Genomic DNA, 21,414 nt, shown 5'->3' on the forward strand with positions numbered 1-21,414 from the left:
GAGAAGAGCAGTGGAGGTTCTAGGTCACTGGGCTGAAGGGAAGGGAAGGGATGTGAAAAGTTGTCAGGGTGACTGAAAGCATGGTCATGATCACTGGTTGCCATGTTGCAGGTGAACTTCTACACTGTGTTGACTTCCATCCTGTGAGGAGTCATCAAAAGTAAAGAGTGAGCTTTGGAAACAGAAAGAGGTATGGTAAAGAGTCATATAAAACTGACAGAACAATGGAAGGGGAAGTGCAGAAAACCAAGAAAAAGAATAAAGCCCGTCTCCAGCATCCCCCTCCTTCATCTACCTTTCCCCCAACAGAGCTTTACTGCACAGATGTTCTAGAGAAAACAGAAAGTCTTGAAGTCTGAACCATCCTCCTCCTCCTGTTTGCATTCCTCCTGCCTTTCTTTCTCATGATAGCTTTGACATGGAAGGGACAGAATAAATGCAGCTTTGCCATGAGCTCTCTAGGCCTGCCCCAGCATGCACAAAGCACAACCTAGACATAAGGAATTGGGCTAAAAGAGGAACTAAACTACATCAGTTTAATTTTTCTTTAATTATCAAGAGCTTCCTCTGCAGGTGGATGGTGGGAGGGAGATGTGTGTGTTTCAGATGTTTTGAAGTTCAGAACAGCAACCCTGAGGGTAAATTGACTTCTTTTCTTCTTTCTTCCCTAAGTGTTGCACTCAAGCAAGAGCCTCCCCATTGCCTTGGCTGCTGGACGACATTTGGACAGCAGAAGCATTAGTCAGGTTACTGAGGTTGTCTTTCACTTGTTTTGAAAAGTGCTAAAGTATTTCTAACACCAACCTAAAGCCAAGTTTTCAAATTATCCCATTAAACATTATGAAAGAGAACATGTTCATGGCTCTTTATAAGATACAGTTGACATAACTCTTTCTCCTTGGGCTGCTGGAGCAAAAAGAGACATTTGTAGACAGTGATCAAATATCCTTTTCCTTTACATCCCTGTTCCCATCATGAAAATTCCAGATCACGGTAAGGGAGCCGATTATCAGTGGCAGCTCTGGAGCCCTTACGTGCCAGCCCCCAAGAGCACAGAGAGATAAATCCATCAATGCATGCACGATAAAAATGATTTTATCTGCTCCTTCAACATAGAAGAAAAAAATTCTCAGGGGGGAAATCCAAAATGAAAAATGATCTGCAGAGTGTAAAATAAAGCTTCAGAGAGCAAACCAGTATTATTCCTAAAGAAAAACATAAAAATTTTCCCACTTAATGACATCCAAAAGATGACTAACTTCAAGTTACTGCTTGCTGCATGCTAATCACATGTCTTAGCAACAGCTGCAGGAGAACTAACACATACTACAGTAACTTACTCCTGCGTGTTGTATTCTCTCACAAAAAGACAAGCTCAAAACCAAGCCACAGTTGTAATTTATTCCAAAAAATGCACTTAGGGGAGAAGGAGAAAAAAAAAATAAGATTCTTTTTTTTTAGGTTTTCAAACCAAAGAAAGCAGCTTTTAAATTACTATCTTGTGTGTTGGAAATTCAGACATCTTTGTCTCCAAATGCTCAGAGGGTCAGTCTGAGTAGTTGGTTTTCAAAGTAAGCTCTGCACTCTCACGAGGAGCCAGCATTCACAACTTGCTGTTCAGGTACTAGCTGAAACCAGTCACTACGAAACCTCATCGTTCAAAACACTATGGCCATGGACAGAACTTTCCAAAGGGTCTCATACCTCATTTATCATGTGCTTCGGAATCATTTGAATGAGAGTTTTCTCCGGGAAGCTGAAGGCATAAGTCACAAAGACCAGCCACAACAGCGGTCAGTGCAGTTTGCCTGTCTATGAGGACAGAGAATTTCCTTTTTGCTTTGCTGACCATTTCTCTCAGATGAAAAGAAAACACAAGAGGAGGTGGTGTAAGAGGTGGACTTGGCAGTGCTAGGTTAACGGTTGGACTCAATGACCTTAAAGGTCTTTTCCTACCAAAACAGTTCTATGATTCTATGGTTTTATGAAACAAAAGCATGAAATTCCTGCAAGAAAGCAGCGCATGCCTCATGCTTCAGAACCTGCTTGTGATGTGAACCAAGCCCAAAAATGGCAGATGTTGTAAGCAGATACACAGAAACGCAGGGGAGAGGCAAAGAGAAGGCCAATGCACTGGTCTTCCAGTTGCTGGCTGAGAAATCTGAAGTTCAGTTTAGATGAAGCCATGAAATGTCACAAGAACAACACGGGACTTCATAAGAAACAGAACATCCATCCAAACAGCCTCAACACAGATGAAATGCAATAATGAATTATAGTTGCCAGATGAAGACTAACAGAAAGGGTGAGCAAAATAAGTGTGTTTTACCACAAAGGGATGTCCGTTTGGAATTCAGAGGAACTTCTAAATGCTGGTGGCTACTGAAGAAAGGCACGAACAGGCAATGTCCTCAAGCCAAAGGATGCAAAGAAGAGGCAAGAGCTGAAATGCAAACACTGCAACACTGTGCAAAGCTCAAAAACAAGGGAGTTTAACTTAGAAAAGTAAATTGGCACCTATGTTTAAGTAACTGGTTTTGCATTTCTATAATTCTGCTAATGTCCCTCTCTGTCCATGTCCTGATATTCAGCAGGCCCATGAACTCACTGCCTCACTGAGGCTGCCGGATGTACATGGTAACATTCGACAACTTCTTTATCAGCTTATTTAACATTATCACAAAGCCATCAGATACCTCCCATTAGGAAAATCATGCTGAATAAAATACCTTGCCAGAAACAAGAAAAGATTTCATTTTCAAGGTGGTCATTTACAAAATGTCAACTCGAAGCCCTGGAGCCATGCTTGTTCCTACTCATACATTACTGAGTCCCTTAGAGGGAAATTCTTCTGTGATCTTAGAAAAATCTGTCTTAAAACTTCAAATATTAGTTTAGTAAATGGAAGAGCCTGCACCTCTAAAATGACATGAAGAAAAAGAAAAGTACCTTTAATGTGAATCTATTATCTTCTCAGGGGGACAGTCAGAACTAGAGAATATTGTTAAAAATACAACATTTGCTATATGAAGTACTACCTGTTATTTCTGGGTTGCAAAAGGGGTTTTGCTGTGTTTCTTAGATGTTATTCTAGAGGAGGGTGGTGGTTTGGTTTTCTTCCCCCCAAGATTCTCATTTACCAAAGGAGCAATAAAACAGTATTTTGGAATGCCGACTTTTTTTTCCCTTCAGAAATTCTTGTAACACAAATAAACATTAAATACTTTAAGGCAGATCACTTTATTTAAAATGTCTATAAATATAAAATGCATTAATAAGACCTCTTAATGCTTGTTTTGTGGTTTGACAGTAAACGTAATAGCTTACAGAGAGGAGTTAAGTTAATATAGCCCTGACCAGTAATGTTCTATTTGCTTAAATGCAAGCATTCAAGCCAAAATTAACATTCTGGTTTCTTTTAGAGGCAGCCCGCCATCCTGCAGTGGAGCTGAATAAGCACTGCCTAATTTCACGGGGCAAATCCTGTCCCCCAGCTAAGACTCACAGGAGGCTGACAGCGGTCACATTGAGGCAGGAGAAAAAGATCCCAAGCGGGCAGGAGACTCTCATTGGTGTGGTTACGTGGAGCACAACTGACTCTGCACCAGAGAAGGATGTAACAGATGTTGCCCTAAGGAGCTGGGGCTGTGCTGTTCCTCCTATCAAAGTTTTACAGATGAGAAACTGCCACACAAAGATTGACCGTGCCTGGTTCAGGCACTGCCCAAATAGTGCGGCTGAGCGAGGTTCAGCTAAGGCCTGCCTAAACCACACCGCTACCTTATCTCTCTTCCTGAAATATTATACATTTTCTGAATTATTCTTCAGCCTCTTTTGCTAGGATGAAAATCAGCTTCCATTATGGCAAATGGAATGCTAAAATTCCCTTTTATAGCCTCAGAATGAAGGATCTATGCAATGATACCTATGTGTTTGCCTATTATTTTTCCTCAGTATCTTCCAATCTTGCCAGCTACTCAACCAATTTCCTCAGGGAGGTAAGATGCCTGAAAGACACTACGTTCTTACAAGTCTGGGAATGTAGGTGGCCAAACAAAGGAGAGACACTCTGTCAGTGCTCCTGTGAAGGCTGAAAAGTTGAAACACAAATTCAGATCCCATCAGACATCAAAAAAATCACATGGGTGAGCCTGTAGGAGCAATGACTTAACAGTGGGAAGCATTTCAGCTGGACTTTGCACCTCAGGAGATGTCAGATAAATGTGTTCCTCAGCCAAGACTCCTCTTCCATGTGCACTCTCTAGTGTCTAATAAAGAGGTGAGCTCACACTACAGCATCAGAATCTAGCTTAAAACTCCATCAGCTAAATCCATTGGAAACTAAGCTTCAACGTTTGCATAATAAACGGGTGTACAGAACGCAACCTTATCTATCAGTACCTCTCCATACATATATATTCACACCTGGCAAGCTGATGCTACTGAGGTCTTCTGCAGTACTCCTCAGCCTAGACAGACAACAGTAGTCATGTCCGTCCTCTGTTTAGGACTTGGTTTGTCAGTGTCTTCACAGGCTGAAAAAGCTACACAACGCAGAGATGCACTAGTGGCTACTCTGAAATAATTCGCCTTTTGGTACATGGATCATCAAGACAGATAATTAGACACATGTTTTAAGAACTCTCACAGCCATAACACCCTGTCCCAGCCCCAGCAGAACTGTTGGGCACAATGGCAGATTTTTATTATCTCACTGATGAATCAGTGCAGAACAGATTTTAGGAAGACACCTGGGCTGTCACTGAAAAAAAAAAATACCAAACACATCCATCACCCCTCTAGAGGTCCCAAGCATCTGACATACGGAAGAAACTCAGCCTTGACACATACTCTACATCTGAATATGCATTTTTGTTAGATAAAAAAAATGACTTGAGAAGCAGGTTTGTTCAGAGCTGAACTTATGTTCTGCGTGCTCGCTGCAGATCTGGTATATGAATTTAAAGGCAGAGAACCGTGGCTTTGAGAAGAAGAAGGTTCTTGTACCCCCAGCAAACACATCCTCAACTGCAAGAAAGCCAGTAAGTAGACTCTGAAATGATGGTGGCACAAATAGATTTGTTGCAAGATGACATTTCCTACAAACCCATCCAAATAGATGTACAGACACAATAAAGCCCTATTAAGTGACTCTTGCCACAGCATGCTAGAAGGCAAATAAAAGGTAGACAGACACAGAAAAGCCTCTTGTTAGTGGAAAAGACTAGCTAAACAAACTCCCTGCTTAATCAGCAAAGCATTTCACTACAGGAGGGCTCCCTCACCCCAGTGCTTGATAAAGGAATACAAGAGCTCTTCAAAAGCTGTTGTCCCGTAGCCGGATTACAGACTGAGCATCCATCACTCAGCTCTCCACCAGGAGGCATGACCAGTTAATTACTATTAAGAACTGTTATTTTTTTTTTTTGCAAGCCCATTTGCTGCTCATGAACAACAATGGAGCAGTAGTCAGGAGAACAAACTCTTCCTGGATGTTACAATAGCATGGGCACGGGAACACAAACTTCCTCCAAAACTTCCTTGTGCAAGTACTTCTGGAAGGACCCCTGCCAGCTCTGACCAGAGTCTCCAGTGTCCACACACAATTTAGCCATTATCTCTTTAATAGGACTGCCAACAAGTGAGTAAGCGAGCACTCATGGTGGGAGGCTTTGTGTTCCCTTATCAACAGAGACGGAAGGCTTAGCTGCTAGAACAGCTAACAAATGAACACACACACACCTCATACAAACTTGCAATTTCAAAACGCAAACCTGACAGATTCTCTGCAGAATTTCTAGAATGCTTCTAAAGCCCACCTCCATCAACTATTCAGAGGTAGGATCAGCCCCACTTCACATAGCACAAGAGGTCCTGGGGTAAAGAGAATGGGATCAGGGGCAGTTTGGTGAGAAGTTCGCCATGTTTTCTACAGCAACCATTGTCAGTATGGAAAAATCAGAGATCAAAAGTGTTTCTAACTGACTTAAAGCCAGGTTTTCTGCTGGAAATCAATATAACTGCTGGTTTCAATAACACTTTGACTACCCGCTAGAAAATATCTTTTAAAAAAGACATCATGTCAGACAAGACCATCTATCCATTCTGGGATACTCTCTTCTAAGGTAAACCATAGCAGTACAAAAACCATGGTGGGAAAATACAACTCCTGAACAACTATGTCCTAACTGAAAACTTGCAAATTTTCAGTTTCAAAAAAGTTTTATATTGTGATGTCCTTGGGCAAAAACAGGGAATCACACAGATGGGAGAGAATAGGCACATAACAAAAACCCAAAACCCTTCCTAATACCTCAAGGTCAAAACAGCTACCCAGTTCTGCTGCCAAGGAATCCAGCTTTAACCTACCCTGGATATGATCTGTTTACTCTTGCTTCTTCTTTTAAAAGTAAAGTGCCCACTTACCATATTCATAACTGTGAGGATGAATCTCTGGGCAGCCTCTGCACCGTGGTATTGGACCATATCAGCATCTGCCACCACCAGAGTTTCTACTGTGTACTCGTTGGTCAGTCGAATGGCGTTTCGTCTCTCCCTCCAGTCACTGGTTGATTTCATTTTCTTGTGTCTCTTCTTTTCTACAAGTCAAAATACTTATTAAGGCTGGAAGATCATAATAAAACATTTATACTCCTTTAAGCAAATATTCTTGTGCAAATTCAGATTGCAATGACCTTTATTAAAGTGTCCTTTTCTGATTAAAAGAAGCAACCAAGAGGTTCCATTGCAAGTACATCTGTACCTCTGTGTGCAGATCTCTACGAGACCACCAGATTACATCCAAATATGAAAGGGAAAAGAGAAGTCCAGAACAGTAACGGATTAGCTGCAATTCAAACAGAGAAGTCATGCTCTTGCAAAAATTTGAGAAATTGTAAGTCCTGCTTGTGAAAAGCATAACATCCCATTGTAATGGAACAAGTGCCAACTAAAAAAAATCTGCTCAAGAAAACTTTAGGATTGGAGACTGTCCTTTGGGATACAGCATACACTCTAGAGTCTGCAGGTTCTCCTTAGCCAGAGAAGCTGTAAGATATTCCTGGAGTCAGTATTTCCATCGGTTGCATTTTTAATTGCTACCAGCATTACTAGGGCAATGTAACAGAACACAAGATAGAGCCTCAACTTTTTAAAATTAAGTCAGATTGTTTTGGAACATGCATTACTGGCCAACTGCAGAAGTCTCTGGACAAAACCCAGAAGGTCAGGCTAGATAAGACCTTCTCAAGCTTTCTTTGCTCATTTATTGCTGTTGGCATGAGCACCAGCACCAGCAGCTGCAGTCACCGGCCACCTACGTGCAGAGCTCACATGCCTCGTTACTGTGGTATGTAGAGCAAAAGCAGGGGACTCCCTCGACCAGCTGATCCTTAATGAACCCAAGTTACAAGAACCTGTGAAAAGGACCCATTCTGAGGACTACAAAATGAAGCAGCATTCAGCTAGGATTAACACAAAAATTAAACCACACAAGTTAAACCTCCCTTACTCCAAACTAAGAGACTCATTTGTACTCTGCTAAACTGAAAGGTGAAACGTGTTTCACAGCTCAAAGGCAGATGTGCAAAGCAGCTGTGACATGAACAAAGGAGAAATTAAGTTCAGATCTGAAACTGAATCTACTCACTTCTTTGCAGTTACAAAAATACATATTTATGTTTTCAATTGTAAAATAAAAGCAAAGCAAATTAAGTCATTAAAACAAATTTATTTTGCAATAAGAAACAAACGGCCAAGGTTCACTGAAATTACACCTGCTTACTGCTCAGCCTGCAATATACTGACACTAAGATACCGACACTGGTATTAATGCCCATTTCTTCCCACGAAAAAGGGAACAGAACACACAATAGGCCTTGAAACAGCATAAGCACAACATTCAGTGCTAAAGTGACATGGGACAGACCATAATGGATGATTACAGTTACCTCTTATGTCACATTACACATGAGCATTTCCCAGAGCAGAGAATCCCTTTTTAATTTTCTATAGAATTAACCTGAGACCCTGTCTTAGCAAAGCACCCTTCTGCAGCAGGCAGATCTGAGTTAGTGTTCACTGATCCTGTTTTTCCACAGTTGCCTACCAGCTCCTTTAACATAATTCAGCTTGAATTTCCCTTCTTTCCCAGGCTGATAAATACACTCATCCAGACCATCAGTTTTCCCTGACCAGCTCTCTTGCATTCAACTCAGGGATGATAAACTCTACCAGCTCTAAGGCCCCAAAGCCCACCTGAAATGGAGTCCCTGTCTCCTGCTCATTCCCCCATTTTCTGTCTTGTCAATACGCACATTTGCGCATGTCCATCCCATATCCCCGCTTTGAGTAGTCCAGCAGTCATCCAGTATGGCTCTGCACACCCTTTTCTGCCCAAGGCATCAACTGTCAACACTGGGTACATATTCTAAACTGAGAAAACAACCACGAAATTCGATTTGAATCTTTAAAAAAAGATTTTTGGAACTATCCCCCCCTGGGTCTAAAAAGACAGAAAAGGGCCTATGGACAAGCAAAAAATGAAAACCTGGGGTGCTCATAAATAATGGAAGGTATGCGCCAGCAGCAGAGATGAAAATAACCAAATTTCAAGGCTTGTTTTCACAAGGACTGCAGGACAGCTACAAAAAAGTGCACAATCATGACAAAGCTGCCTCAGACCACATCTGTATGTTTTTAAGTGCTGTGGAAAGGCAATAAAATAAAATGGAGCGACCACGGCAGAAAGAAGGAAAGATGAATGCACCTTCGATTTGTCAACTACGAAATGGAAGTGACTTCAAATGTTTGTGAAAAAGCTCGCATGTTTGTTTGTTTATTCACTTTATTCCATTCATCCAGCCATCCCTCCCTCTGCACAGCCATCCATCTTTAGCTGCTGTGCTTTCAAGGTTATTATTTAAATACCAGGGGGGGAAAAAAAAAAAAAAAAAAATCAGAGAAAAAGGAAGTGAAGGCAAATTATTTCAGAAAGAACATGGACCTTTTGGGTCTTGCTGCTAGCAATCAGAACCTCCCTGCAAGTTACAGCACTTCCCCAACAAATTCCTATTTGGGTAATTCCCTAATAAATTAAAAGTTTCCAGTTGGTAGCAGCCTCCTACCTATAGAGGAATTGCTTTTATGGGGGGCTAGGCCTGAATCAGAGAAGTCTGGGTCTGGCATTGAATGAGCTGTGTAAACGGGTTGAAGTAGAGGAAAATAAATTCAGTGTACTCTGGGTTTTCACTTCAAAAAATCTCAGTTTTGGTAGAAAAGAAGCCGCTTGTGTCAGAGGAGTCACCCACTATGCCAGACTGTACCTTGCATTTTGTGGAGAAGAGGCTCACTTGCCATAAGATTGCCCAGTGTGGTCCCTGCTCCGGAGGCAGATGAAGGAGCTGGCGAGGCTTTGCCGATTCCACTCAGTACCTCTTTGCAGAAGGCAGCTGTACAAAACTCTAAAAGGTGTGATTTCTGGAGAGCAGCAGTGTAAAGGGACTCCTGGCAAATTGCTGGGTAGTCTTGGTTCACACGAAGCCTCTGGCCCCCATCCCTCCATAAGCTTTATGTGAAGCTGTGGACTGGCTGCTTTCCACTGGGTGGTGGGGATGAGAGGTTGTGTGTGGAAAACCACCACCCCACAGGCCTGCCTAGAAACACGGCCAAAGTGACCTCACTGCTCTCATCCTCTCCCTCACATTCTCTAAGTGTAAACTTCCCGAGCACTCTAAACCGGCAACATGTAATGGACTCAAGGGAGCCTACAAAGAGCTCAGGTGGTCACCAGTGAAACACAACAGAAGAAGGGAGAGCAACACAAACTACCTGAACACAAGTGTCATGAGTCCTCCTCCTCCTCCTTTCCCTTTTGATGTTTGTAGCTCCTCTACAGGGTAACTCTACTTTATTCTTTTTGTCCTTGCAGAGGGATACTTAAGGTGGTCTCTATTTGCATCTTCCTACCTACCACACAATTTTCCAGCGTAATCAAGCACATACAGAAAATACAAAACTAGTCATTTACATGGATGAACCATCGCAAGCAGAACAGAAGAAATACACACATCCCGTATCGTAGACATTTGACGAAGCAGAGAAAAAGATCCAAAACCATTAGCAAAAATCCTCATTAACTGCATCTGCAGCTCACACCTGAGGTGAGTCAACTTTATGAAGGTATCAAAAACCGCCCCCATTTCTAGAGCCTCACTTCAGAAACAAGCCAGCACAGAGAAGTCTCACTCCTGCCTCATGTGATTTATGGACTATGGGCAGAGAATCCCTCCACGAGTGCATGAAACTCCAAACTAAAATAAACATCGGCCATTAAAGCAAGGATTAAATGCTTGGTGGATTCTTTATTTGAACAAACTGATGTTACAAATTTTGTGGTGCAGATGTTAAGTGTTAGTGTGAAGGCATGAGAGGCCATAAAACATGGGCAGGAGCCTGTCATAAGAGTTTACATTGTGGGGAACATACATAACCAAACTGCACGCTATTTTAGGAGTCAGGTGTTCCCCGCTTAAGAGGTCAGACAATTTCATGTGAAATACGAGCTGAAACAGTCAATCTACAACACAGCACGTATATGCTGGGGGTGACTAGGTGCAAGGGACATTACTCTCTTGCCAGTGTGTTACACAGTCTACCTGGCCAAAAATTCCACAAAATTTAGGACTGTTAGGTGATAGGAGAAGGGTGGTACACCCCCAGATCCTCACATCACATTCTGCAGTCCAGCAGTCTTTGCAATCTTCCTGACAATGGCAAAAAAATACAGTCCGTGCTGCCATCAGAAGCACAACAGAGCTCTTCTGAAGCCTCAGTAGAAAACTCCTGATGTTCAGTGCTTTTTATGGCAGCTCAACAGATGTATAATTCCAAAGCAACCGCCCCAAATGACCTTTTCCTATTACACACCAAAAGCCCCGTCTAGCACTCTCTGCTTTTTGGCACATTCTTGCTGTAACTGCAGAGTCCCTTCCTGCTCCTCCTCCCTTCCCTTCCAACATTATTTCCCAGACTCATCTGAAAAGCAACCTCTTCTTTAGCCTTTCACTTTTCTTCCTCCCTAATCTTTCCCTTTGTAACTTTAGCTACCTCATTCTAGTTAAATCTACTGAAAGTTCCTGGATGTAGTTCAATGAAAGCCACAAATAAAATTAATATTGCTGAATCCTTTATGCAAGGCCAGATTTCTCCCTAGAAGCTCTGTTCTATTGCTGCCTTAAAAATCCTCTCTGGTTCTTCCTCAGAAGCCCTTTGCTAACTTCACCCATGACCCCTTTAACATCTCTATCTACCCTCACACAGAGTGCTGACTCTATTTTCCTTTATACTGTTACCTCAGCATCTTGAAAAAAAGGAGGGAGGATGCAATTGGGGCAAACAGCCAACATTAGTTTTCCCTGTGCCCCAGGAGTTTCTAGAGAATCTTTCACTGGCACTCCCATCAGGTGGGTTTTATTAGTTTCAATTAAAAATAAAAATCATCACCTCTGCAAAGCAAAAGACAGAAAGAAAAAGGAGATTCTGCACACAAACCAAGCCTGGAAATTAAAGAACAGAATTTCTTGAGGTGTATGCTTACTAGTTAACCTGAAACCATATGTCAACCATATGAAGGGCTAGTTTGCTGCATTATTAGAGGGACAAGATCCCACAAAGTTACTGTGGTACTAGATGTAAGATACAAATGCCTCTCAAAAGGCTAACAGTTCTGTGTTTGAACAATCAGATCACTGTAGCAATGTCTCTTACCCATTGCTGTTTAATCTAGAAAATCATTGCTACTTAATCTAAAAACTGCACTAATTAAAAAGAAAAATAAATCAAATCTATTTTAATGGCTTGATTTCATGTCAAATCGAAAAGCCGAGGTGTAAGGTGCAGCCCAGGAAGGAAGCGAAACAGCAAGTGGAAGTTAACCAGGACGAGAGCAAAAGCAAAACCTGAACAGAATACAGGCAGGCTTCCTTCTTAGTTTGAATTAAGATCAAGGGATGGTGGGTTGAAACATGGACAGTGCTTATTATTTAAAAACACATCAAGAGAAACATGCTATGGTTAAATCAGTCTACTCATGTCTGGATCTGACAGCAGAGCTCCTTCCAAACTGTTTATTGAAGATCATCTTTCAAAAGACTGACTGCACAGACAGCACCAACACAGCGGATGCCCACGAACCATACAGGTCAGCAGCCTTGTTTGCTCAGCCTGGGGATCAAGTTGCTCATGGTTAGAAGTTGCAAGACAACTTCGAACAGGTTTAGAGCTCTGAGACTTCCAGGATGAGGACATATGCTAACACAGCCTGAGCTAAAGGAGCAACCAGAGATCACAGGACAGCTCAGAGCTGCAAGATCGCCAGAGGCACATAAAAAAGTCCAGTTCAAAATTAATGGACACCACCAGAAACAACCCTTCACTGCCTCCTGTGTGCTTTACATCCACAGCTCTGTGCATCGGTTACCTTGCAGCTGCAGCTTTCATCCATACAACAACAGAGAGGTTCTTCTCAGAGCAGACACAAGCAAGGATTGAAAAAAGAAACTAAGAACAACAGACACTATTGGAGCTGCTGCCACATCCAGAACTTCCCAACCTGTTTCCAGCCACGGGAACATGTAGCCTCCTTCACCTCTGTCAGGACACCGCACAAAATCGTCCCTGTGCACTGGACTTTTATACCCCCATCAAAAGCTTGGGATTTCAGATTTACCACCACCAGCTGCTGCCAGTGGGAAGCTCAGGGATTAAAAATGCTTGCTCATTCAAATCACACCCAACTGCAGGCTGAGAAGTGTTTTCTCATTTTTAAAGCCTTGTTCTACAAAATGGTTATGCACCTCCAATTTCTTTCTGACTGGAATGGCAGACTGAATCGTGCAGAATGTAGTAAAAATCACTGCATAGCAGAATGATACATTGCTCCCTAATCCACCTCCCAAAAGTGTTATTTATTTTTTCACATGGCCACTTTCATACCAAATCACAAGTTCATGACTATTTGTCTGGCACAGCAGCAAACAAGAACTTGAGACCAAAGTCATGAACTCTTGCCTGCATCTCAAAACACCACAGAGATTTTATTGCAAGGATTGTTATCCAAGTTAGTCTGTGGCTTGGACACATAGTTAAAAACTTATTCTCCTGCAAAACACACTCGGTCATCAACATAACACATCAGAACTTTGTCTTAAATGGCAGGCCTGCGAGACACCGCAGGATTAGCACTATGATTCTCTGTCCAATCACTGGTTCACTCTGGCGGCAGGATTTCAAAGACTGCCACCTCCTGAACTATGTGCACTGATCGTCTTCTTTTTAAAGGTCACCTTCACTGGAGGCTTTCCATCAAGCTACAAAAAAGGACTCACGTAGGTGAGACAGAGAAGACAATTTAATGGTACAGAAAGCAGGGACAGTGAGTACAGCTTAATGGTAAGACTGTTAAAGTGGGAATGGAAATACCTGCTCTGCCACTCCCTCTTAGCCTCTGTGCCTCAGTTTCTCATCCTATATTTGATTTGCTCTATTACTAGCTGTAAATTCTCTGAATGAGAATTGAATTCTTTTCTTTTCTTTGTGATAGACACAAAAAGGTTTCACCTTGCCTGGGGCCATGGGAGAAGACCCTGTAACAAATATAATTATGTCCAAGTGATAAGGAGTGATACAAGACTCTGAACTCAGACTCCTCAGTTTTAACTGCTTAAACTCTGCTGATCTGAGACCAATCACAAAGCACAGTTCTAATCCGCTTCAGAGCTTTAGAGACTACAAAACGCTTGGCTGCAGTTGAAAACTGGCATCATTGGCCTCCAGGTTTATTTTATTTTAATGAAAGTGCTTAGTTTACAAAGAATGTTTTTACAACTGCCAGCCTGCCCAACTCATCCCGGGCTTTGGCAGCTGAACTCCAGTTGCTTCTGCTGGGCTTGGGAGAGCTCAGGGAGTCACCAAACCAGGGGCTCCCCACCTGCAGTTTGGCCTCACCATGACACCTGTACCTTAAGAGTGGTGGCACACACCTTGAAACCGGCCAATCTACTTCTGGTGGTTTCCAAAGCCGGTAAAGAATATAGGTTCATCTCCCATGATGGTGTTGGCTCAGCAGGTCAAATTGAAGTAAGTAGTGTAATAGTTATTTTTAATCCCTAATGTATACAGATGTGTCAAACTACATAGGGAACAGATCAGCCAAGAAATAAATGGGCAATGTAAAGAGCAACTTTCAGATCCAAAGGCTCTCGGTACCACTGCCAACTCAGAGTTAGTAGCCCTAATTTGCAAATAAAGCAAATGTTTGAGAGTTAGAGGTTATAGTCTAAATGATCTCTAATTTTCTGCACCTTCAGTCTCAGGTTCACATTTTGGGACACCTATGACTGATCACTCATAATTACAAACTACCTCAAAGAAAGCTTAGAGCTTTTGAATAGTGGCAAAACCTGCCCCAAAGTGTTCCCATCTTGGCCATACAAACATGTAGCTGCACAACACTCGGTAGCTTTTGTAAGTAAGGTCCCAAGTGATCTGCTGACAATCAAAGGTCAAACAACCTTAGGAGTTCAGCCCAAAGTCCCAATCCCCAACTCTTGGCTCTAACCCTGTGCTATGTTTTATGACAATATAGAAAAAACAAAGACACCTAAAAGGTAAATGATGGGCCTTAGTCTCCTTGGGGCCACCTGTCTGCCTTTCTAGCCAGAACAACCACTGGAATACCCGTGAAAATCCCAAGACAAGGATGGCATGCACTAGACAACCTAGTTTATTGCCACCTGCCAGTTTGGGTTTCGTTATGTTCCAGTGGAAACTAGCACTGAGTTTTATTAGGAACCAAGTGAAGGAGCAGGACAGCTCTTCTGTGTGCAGCTGCTCTGGGACAGGAAGAAATCCATACGCTACACATATTTGCGTGTCCTCTTTTTTTATTGTCTCTTTTGCACCTTGACAGTAGAGGAAGAAGAAACTGGAGTCCCTCCTGCTCCACATTATCCACATTGAGGGCTTCATCCAGAACAGACCGGCAATAAAACTTCACTTGCCACATGCAATGGAAAAGGACACTTCTGAAAGGTAAACTGCTCTAAAAGGCTGCTGTTTATCAGCCATAAGGAAACAATCACACACTTACAGGGAAAATCCAGACTCCCTGTTTGGAAGACCAGGGACCTGGAGAAACCAAGGGATTTATCCACACAAGTGAGACACATTCCCATGGGGAAAGTGCTGAATTTCAGGAACAGGGAATATTCTGTGCTTGCAAACACTTAATCACATTACATCTTCTCTATAGCTCATTGTTGAAATCCTTGCTTTAATTCTTCAACAGATGCTTCCTAATATGGACTAATACAGGTTGCATTACATCTCTCTATTTTTAGTGCACATGTTTTTTGGCCATAACAACTGCTACTTCAGGCCAAGTCAAACCTACAGAGAAAATGCAGCTAAGAGACAATGATTAGAAATGGGGAAGTCCAATGTAGCAGTAACATGTGTGTAGGATTTATACCTGTTCAGGGAAAGCATTTCCTGCATTCGATACCTGCATGCTAGCGCTTCTTTAAATTATTACCAGATTTGATCAATTGTTAAAACAGGTTGAGAAGTAACTGAATAGAGAAGCAACGCATAGTTATTTTGTGAATTAAAATGCTGACCTTCCTGTTTTTCACTATCTGCTTTTTTCTGCATTAAATGAAAAGTGGTTCATTTAAACTGACAAAAGGGTTTAAAGCAAACGCGCATTTAAGAGTGATTTATGAGGTATATATCATAAACATGAAATAACAACCTTCCCTCCAAAGACAAGCTGCTCTCTCTCATGCTTCTGGACTGTACTTTATATCAAATCCCTTCTATGTAAGGGGACTTTAATACATCACTGGAGACCTTTGTCAAAGTTATAACAGAACTTAGCTCTCCCGAAAGAACAGAAAGTTTTATGACATGGTCAGAAGAGATCCCTGTGCTTTCATACCATGGCTTGATTCTGTCTTAAACATTGATATTTTCTTTCACTAAGAAAAAATTAAACATTTTTCCCATCCGTAGACTTTGGCTTAGCAAACATGCAAAATATGTGACCAGATCTTAGCAAATTAGTTAAACTACTATTGTAGTTAATATAACTATATCCATTTACTGCAGCTGAGGGTATGATGTATATTGCCTCGTGGAAACAACTTTACTGTATATATTACAAGGTCACAGAGAGACAGGGCAATGGAAGAAGCCTTATCTCAGGTGTTTTCTACCCCCATTCTTAGCTACAGGAGATGGTACAACTCCCTGTAGTCATCTCTGGTCGAATCATTTCCCCTCTGCCATGGGCTCTTCATACACGGTCAGAGGTCAGTGGGAATCACAGATATTGCCAAAACACACAACAGCCCTCCAGCGCCCACACATCAGCCCTCCAGCAACCTTTCATCCCCACAAATAAATCAAGTAGTCTATTTGTGGGGATCTAGGCCGAACCAGAAGGCACTGCAAAAATGATGCATTAAAAGAGACCACTTTCTCTCCCCACCTGCCTCATCTGTAGATAAATTCTTACTTATTTGTACTAATACCTACAAAAAAACCTCTCTCTGAGTCCATTCTCTCTTCAGAAAGGCTAGTCCAGGACCTTTGACAAGAGAGTTGTCAAACTTCTTTAAGATCAGAACACTGTGATGGCAGATTAGTACCCCAGATGCAGCCCAGTGTCTAGAGACAAGAACCAAAGAAGGGTTTCACATCACTGGTGTGAAGCTATTTCCCATGTTCCTAATGACACCATGCTTCAGAGAAAATGAAACCCAACCTTTCCTTCCTTCCCCCTCACGCATATGCACCTGGAAACCTTTTAATAGGTTTTCTGTTTGCCTCACAGGGGCTCATGTTCATGCCTGAGCAGAAATGTGCATTCTGACTTGAACTCTTTCTCCTGGTGGATGACAGGTGATAAAAATAATACATATACACATATCATATGACTAACAATAGCACCTGGCCCATGGTGATGGGATCAGCCCTTTGCTGCTGGAGAATTTAAACAAAAGAATTAAAACATCAGCCCAGAATCCACAGACCTGGGATTCTTTTTTTTAACCCATTAGGAGGCACTTTCAGATTCAAGCCTTCAAGATCCAGTCATGCACGACCCTAAGTGCTCTCCCACTCCCAACTACATCCAGATTAATCCTCTTATGCAGATTATTCTAAGAAAAACTTGGCTCCCACAAAGTTCTCCTGTAGCTCTAAAAATTATTTGGAGTGCTGTACGACATGTTGTGCCACTTAGACTAAAGGAGTTGTTTTAGAGATTTTAACAACCACTTATCAAACCAGACTTTTAGGATCTGTTCAGCTCAGTTTCCCTCTCCCATGGCTAGAGTCTGCAAGGAAAGTACCAGATTCCTGGGTGAAACACAAGCAAAATAAATACCCTGTGCTCTCTATCCCCTCAGTAGCACTGACACTTCTGAGTAAGTTCATTTTGCTTTCTTAAAATGTTTTCTTCCTCCCCCTACAAACACTCACACAAGTCATTACATCACCATCACAATTGTTTGAATTCTTATGACATGATCAATAAATAACATTAAAAACTCAGCATCTAATGCTTTGTATTGTATTTGAAGCCCGGGTACTGCTGAATTACAAAATTTTGAGAAGAAAATTTCTTTAGAAGTCATTCTTGTCTGTTCAGAAAACACAAGAATAGCAAAGGACTGGAAAACACCCAAGCATGGCAATTCTGTAGCTTTGAAAAAATACTTGTTTTATATTGTGTTTACACAAACATGCACTTTTCTGTCTATGTTGTTCCACAATACAGGACATGTATGTTAAATGTCTAGCATGTGAATAATTCCAACCTCCATTCTTTCCTGCCAAGTTTTAGCTTGGGTGAGCCAAATCATAAGCCAGTGAAAAAACCCTCTAGTACAAATCTGAGTCCTTCACTCTGCCAATGTTGGTGCCATAGTAAAGAGGCCTTTTCCCAGGAGAGACTCTGGAAGCATGCCCCTAGATCATCATTTTCACACAATTTCATTAGGAATGGACCTTTTGTGTGACAGAGAGGATTAATTTTTTTGTTTCTAAACTCCTTGCACACAAAAGTTAATCCAAACCAGACAGGAGTCAATTAGGTCATTAAGGTGCTAAGCCTATTAACAGCCATGACTTACATTTCTTTCCCGCAACAATGAAAAGCATTCAGGAGTCTGCCTTTAAGTGGCAAAACCCATGAGCAATTCCATTATTTTATGACACAGCTACTTGAAGCGGTGGCTGTTTGCACTGTGCAGCAGCCGGGTGCTTCGCTCCCTTTTTTGCACAGTCAGCCTGCGGTCAAAGAACCAGCATCCAAAGCATATGAATTCTGTTCCCAGCTGTTTTGCAAACCCCTGTGTGATGCTGGGGCAGGGAATCGCACAGTCCCATATTTTCCTCACCTAGATGCTGAGGGAAGGACTAACACTATCCTGGTATCATACAAGAGTCAGAGAAGCTCACGCTCTCCCCAAATCCAGTCCTAGATCAGCCCCTTAATCAGCACCAGGTAGGGAAAAAAAAAAATCCAGTCACAGCACAAGATCCATTGCCTTAAATAAATTTTACATCAGACTATCAATCTCCCTCTGCCTCAGAACTCGGACACACGCTCAGGCCATGTGGCCTGGCCACCAGCTCATGTGTGCTCTTAGCCCAACAAATAGGAAGAATTTCAACAATTCTGCTTGCAGTAGGGAATTCTAGTTCCTCAGGCTGCCTATGGATTAGAAACCAGCAGATACGGGACAGGACTTGGACCCAATGATCCTTGTGGGTCCCTTCCAACTCAGGACATACTATGATTCTATGTAATTAATTTTGCTGACACAGAGTTAAGTGCAATCATTATGTTATTACATCATGTCAGACTAAGGGTCCCCCCAGCCCATGCCGTGAGGTCTCCCAAGCTCAGGACCTGCCTCTCAGTCACCTCTGGGCCAACGTGAAGAGGACAAAGCTTGCAGGGAGGGTCCCAGCAACTCTGGGATCTCTTCACATTCCCTTTTGGACAAAACAGAGAACAACATCATGTGGTGGGTCCCCAGAAGCCTTCAGGAAACAGTGGGTGCTACTGGGAACAAATGTTTTAGTGTCCCCTTTTAGTGTCTTATTTTCACAGTTCTGATACCTTGGTGCTCACTCACTCTTTCTATTTTTTATCCCGTATATTTACCCAGTGCCTCCCCCGTCTCCTTTCCCTCTTCTCAGGGAGGAAATTTCAGTTCTGCTAGGGACCCACAGCACCCTGGCCCTGGGCAGGAGGTCAGAAGGAGGAGGCAAATTTCCTGGACTGATTTTAGTTCAGTTCAGTTTTCAACTAATGGCCGTCTTATTTCACAGTGTAAGAATTTTATAATGCATTTTCTATGAATACAGTGCTGCAGCACCTACATACTTGGCTGGGAAATCAGAGTGGTTCTGAATTCTGGTGATTCCTCTAAAAAGAGACATAGGGGATCTGTAACTCTAACCAGAACCAAGACTTTATATACAGACAATCAAAAAGAAGACTGGCTTAGTCTGAACCCATGAGAACGATAAACCTGCTGAACTACTAAGATTTCAACTCCACGCCTGACCAAATAAAGTTCCTGGCCACAGGATTTACCAAAAAGCAGCGCCAGCTAGGAGGCAATCTTATGAGCAAGCACAGGTCATCTCTGCTGGTGAACAGGCTTGGTGAAACACAAAATCCAAGAGATACAGGCAAACTAAATTCATGGTTGCCTGTTTCAGTCAGTTCCTTCAGACCTTCTACCACTGTTCCCAACAAGGAAAAATTTTGTGCCTCTGGCTGCTGCCATGTCCCTTTGTGTCCAAAACCAGCACTTGTTCCTGACCACTGTTCCTGTACCAGTGGGTCTCACTCCTGTACCCATTAAACCTGCCAGTCCTGTTTCCCATTTGTCCCTTTGAGAATGCAGCAGAAGATGGCACAGATGTCCTAACCCACTGCAGCCCAGTCGTAGAAGGCAGAGGCTGGAATAATGGAGAGGTAATGAGGCAGGAGAGGAATAAAAGGAACAGAATATATAGGCACATACTGAAACCTAAAGAGATTTCACAGAGTTCGTAAAAAATACCCTCTAAGCAACCCACCCAGACAGATTTCCGGAAAGTATAAAATTCAATTGCTCCAAAGAAGCCAAAAACTGGATCAGTTTATACTAGCTGACAATCTGACTGTTTGGCTTTAAAAATGGGAGAAGACAGGATATAATCAGTGAATAGAGTTAGCTATTTTCTCTTGAAAAATTAAAGGAAATAATAACATCAACAGCTGGTTTATTATTAACACCAAACAAAGGAAACCCACCCAAATTAAAAGGGTGCAAAACAGCTGCAACTTTTCAGGGTTTCAGCTGCTAAGCATTAGAACACCAGCAGCTCACAGGCACACACTTTTAAGTGCAGAACTATGGTAAAGCACTGACCTTCTGTGGTGCCTAGACTGGAAGAAGGTGAAGAACAGGAGAAAGATATTGGCAGGAGGACCATCAACAAAAAAATGAATCTCCTTACTATTAGTTTCCCATTCCAATACAGACTCTGGGGCTTAAAAATCAGATCCACATCATCACTTTTTTTAAATTTAAGAAACAACTTTAACAATGTCACACTGGGTCACAACTGAAGACTGATGATTTGGAACACCTGACCAGCACCTCACATACCCATGGAGACTCACAGGATTTAAGTCCAGGATCCTAACATGGGTAAGGTGTATCAGCATGACACTGGAAACTGAATCCAGAGCATTACAGAATGTTTATTAACTGCCAGACACACAACTAAAATCTAAATCACTGCCATTTCTCAGGAAGCTGTTTCATCTTCCAATCCTTGTTATACTACAGAAACCTCACTGAGTCTGTTCAGCCTGGAGAAGAGAAGCTGAGAGTGACCTCTTCTATGTTTATAAATATCTGAAGCGTGGGTGGACCAGACTCCTTTCAGTGGTGCCCAATGACAGGATGAGGGGCAACAGGCACAGACTGAAGCACAGGAGGTTCCATCTGAACATGAGGAGAAACTTCTTTATTTTGGAGGTGCCAGAGCCCTGGAAGAGGCTGCCCAGAGCAGGTGTGGAGTCTCCTTCTCTGGGGACATTCAAACCCACCTGGACACGCTCCTGTGCGATCTGCTCTGGTGACCCTGTGTTAGCAGGTGGGTTGGACAAGATGATCTCCAGAGGTCCCTTCCAACCCCAACCACTCTGTGATTCTGTGAAACAATATACCTCACATTGCTAAACTATTTAAGGAGAAAAGCACTAGAAATGGCTTGGGAGGTTGTTTGGGCCAGAACAGCTTCACAAACAAGAGACACACCTGCATTTCGGCTGCTACT

General features: G+C 42.3%; 1 protein-coding gene across 1 annotated transcript in view; it reads right to left on the reverse strand.

The window, feature by feature from the left end:
* ADAMTS17 (ADAM metallopeptidase with thrombospondin type 1 motif 17) overlaps window positions 1-21,414 on the reverse strand; it is a 179,318-nt gene that overhangs the window by 146,740 nt on the left and 11,164 nt on the right. Inside the window, exon 4 of the mRNA XM_082060557.1 lies at window positions 6,427-6,599. Coding sequence (XP_081916683.1) covers window positions 6,427-6,599 — 173 coding nt within the window. The remainder of the gene's footprint in view (window positions 1-6,426; window positions 6,600-21,414) is intronic.

The sequence above is a fragment of the Streptopelia decaocto genome, assembly GCF_964273445.1.
Source record: "Streptopelia decaocto genome assembly, chromosome: 9".
Classification (NCBI taxonomy): domain Eukaryota; kingdom Metazoa; phylum Chordata; class Aves; order Columbiformes; family Columbidae; genus Streptopelia; species Streptopelia decaocto.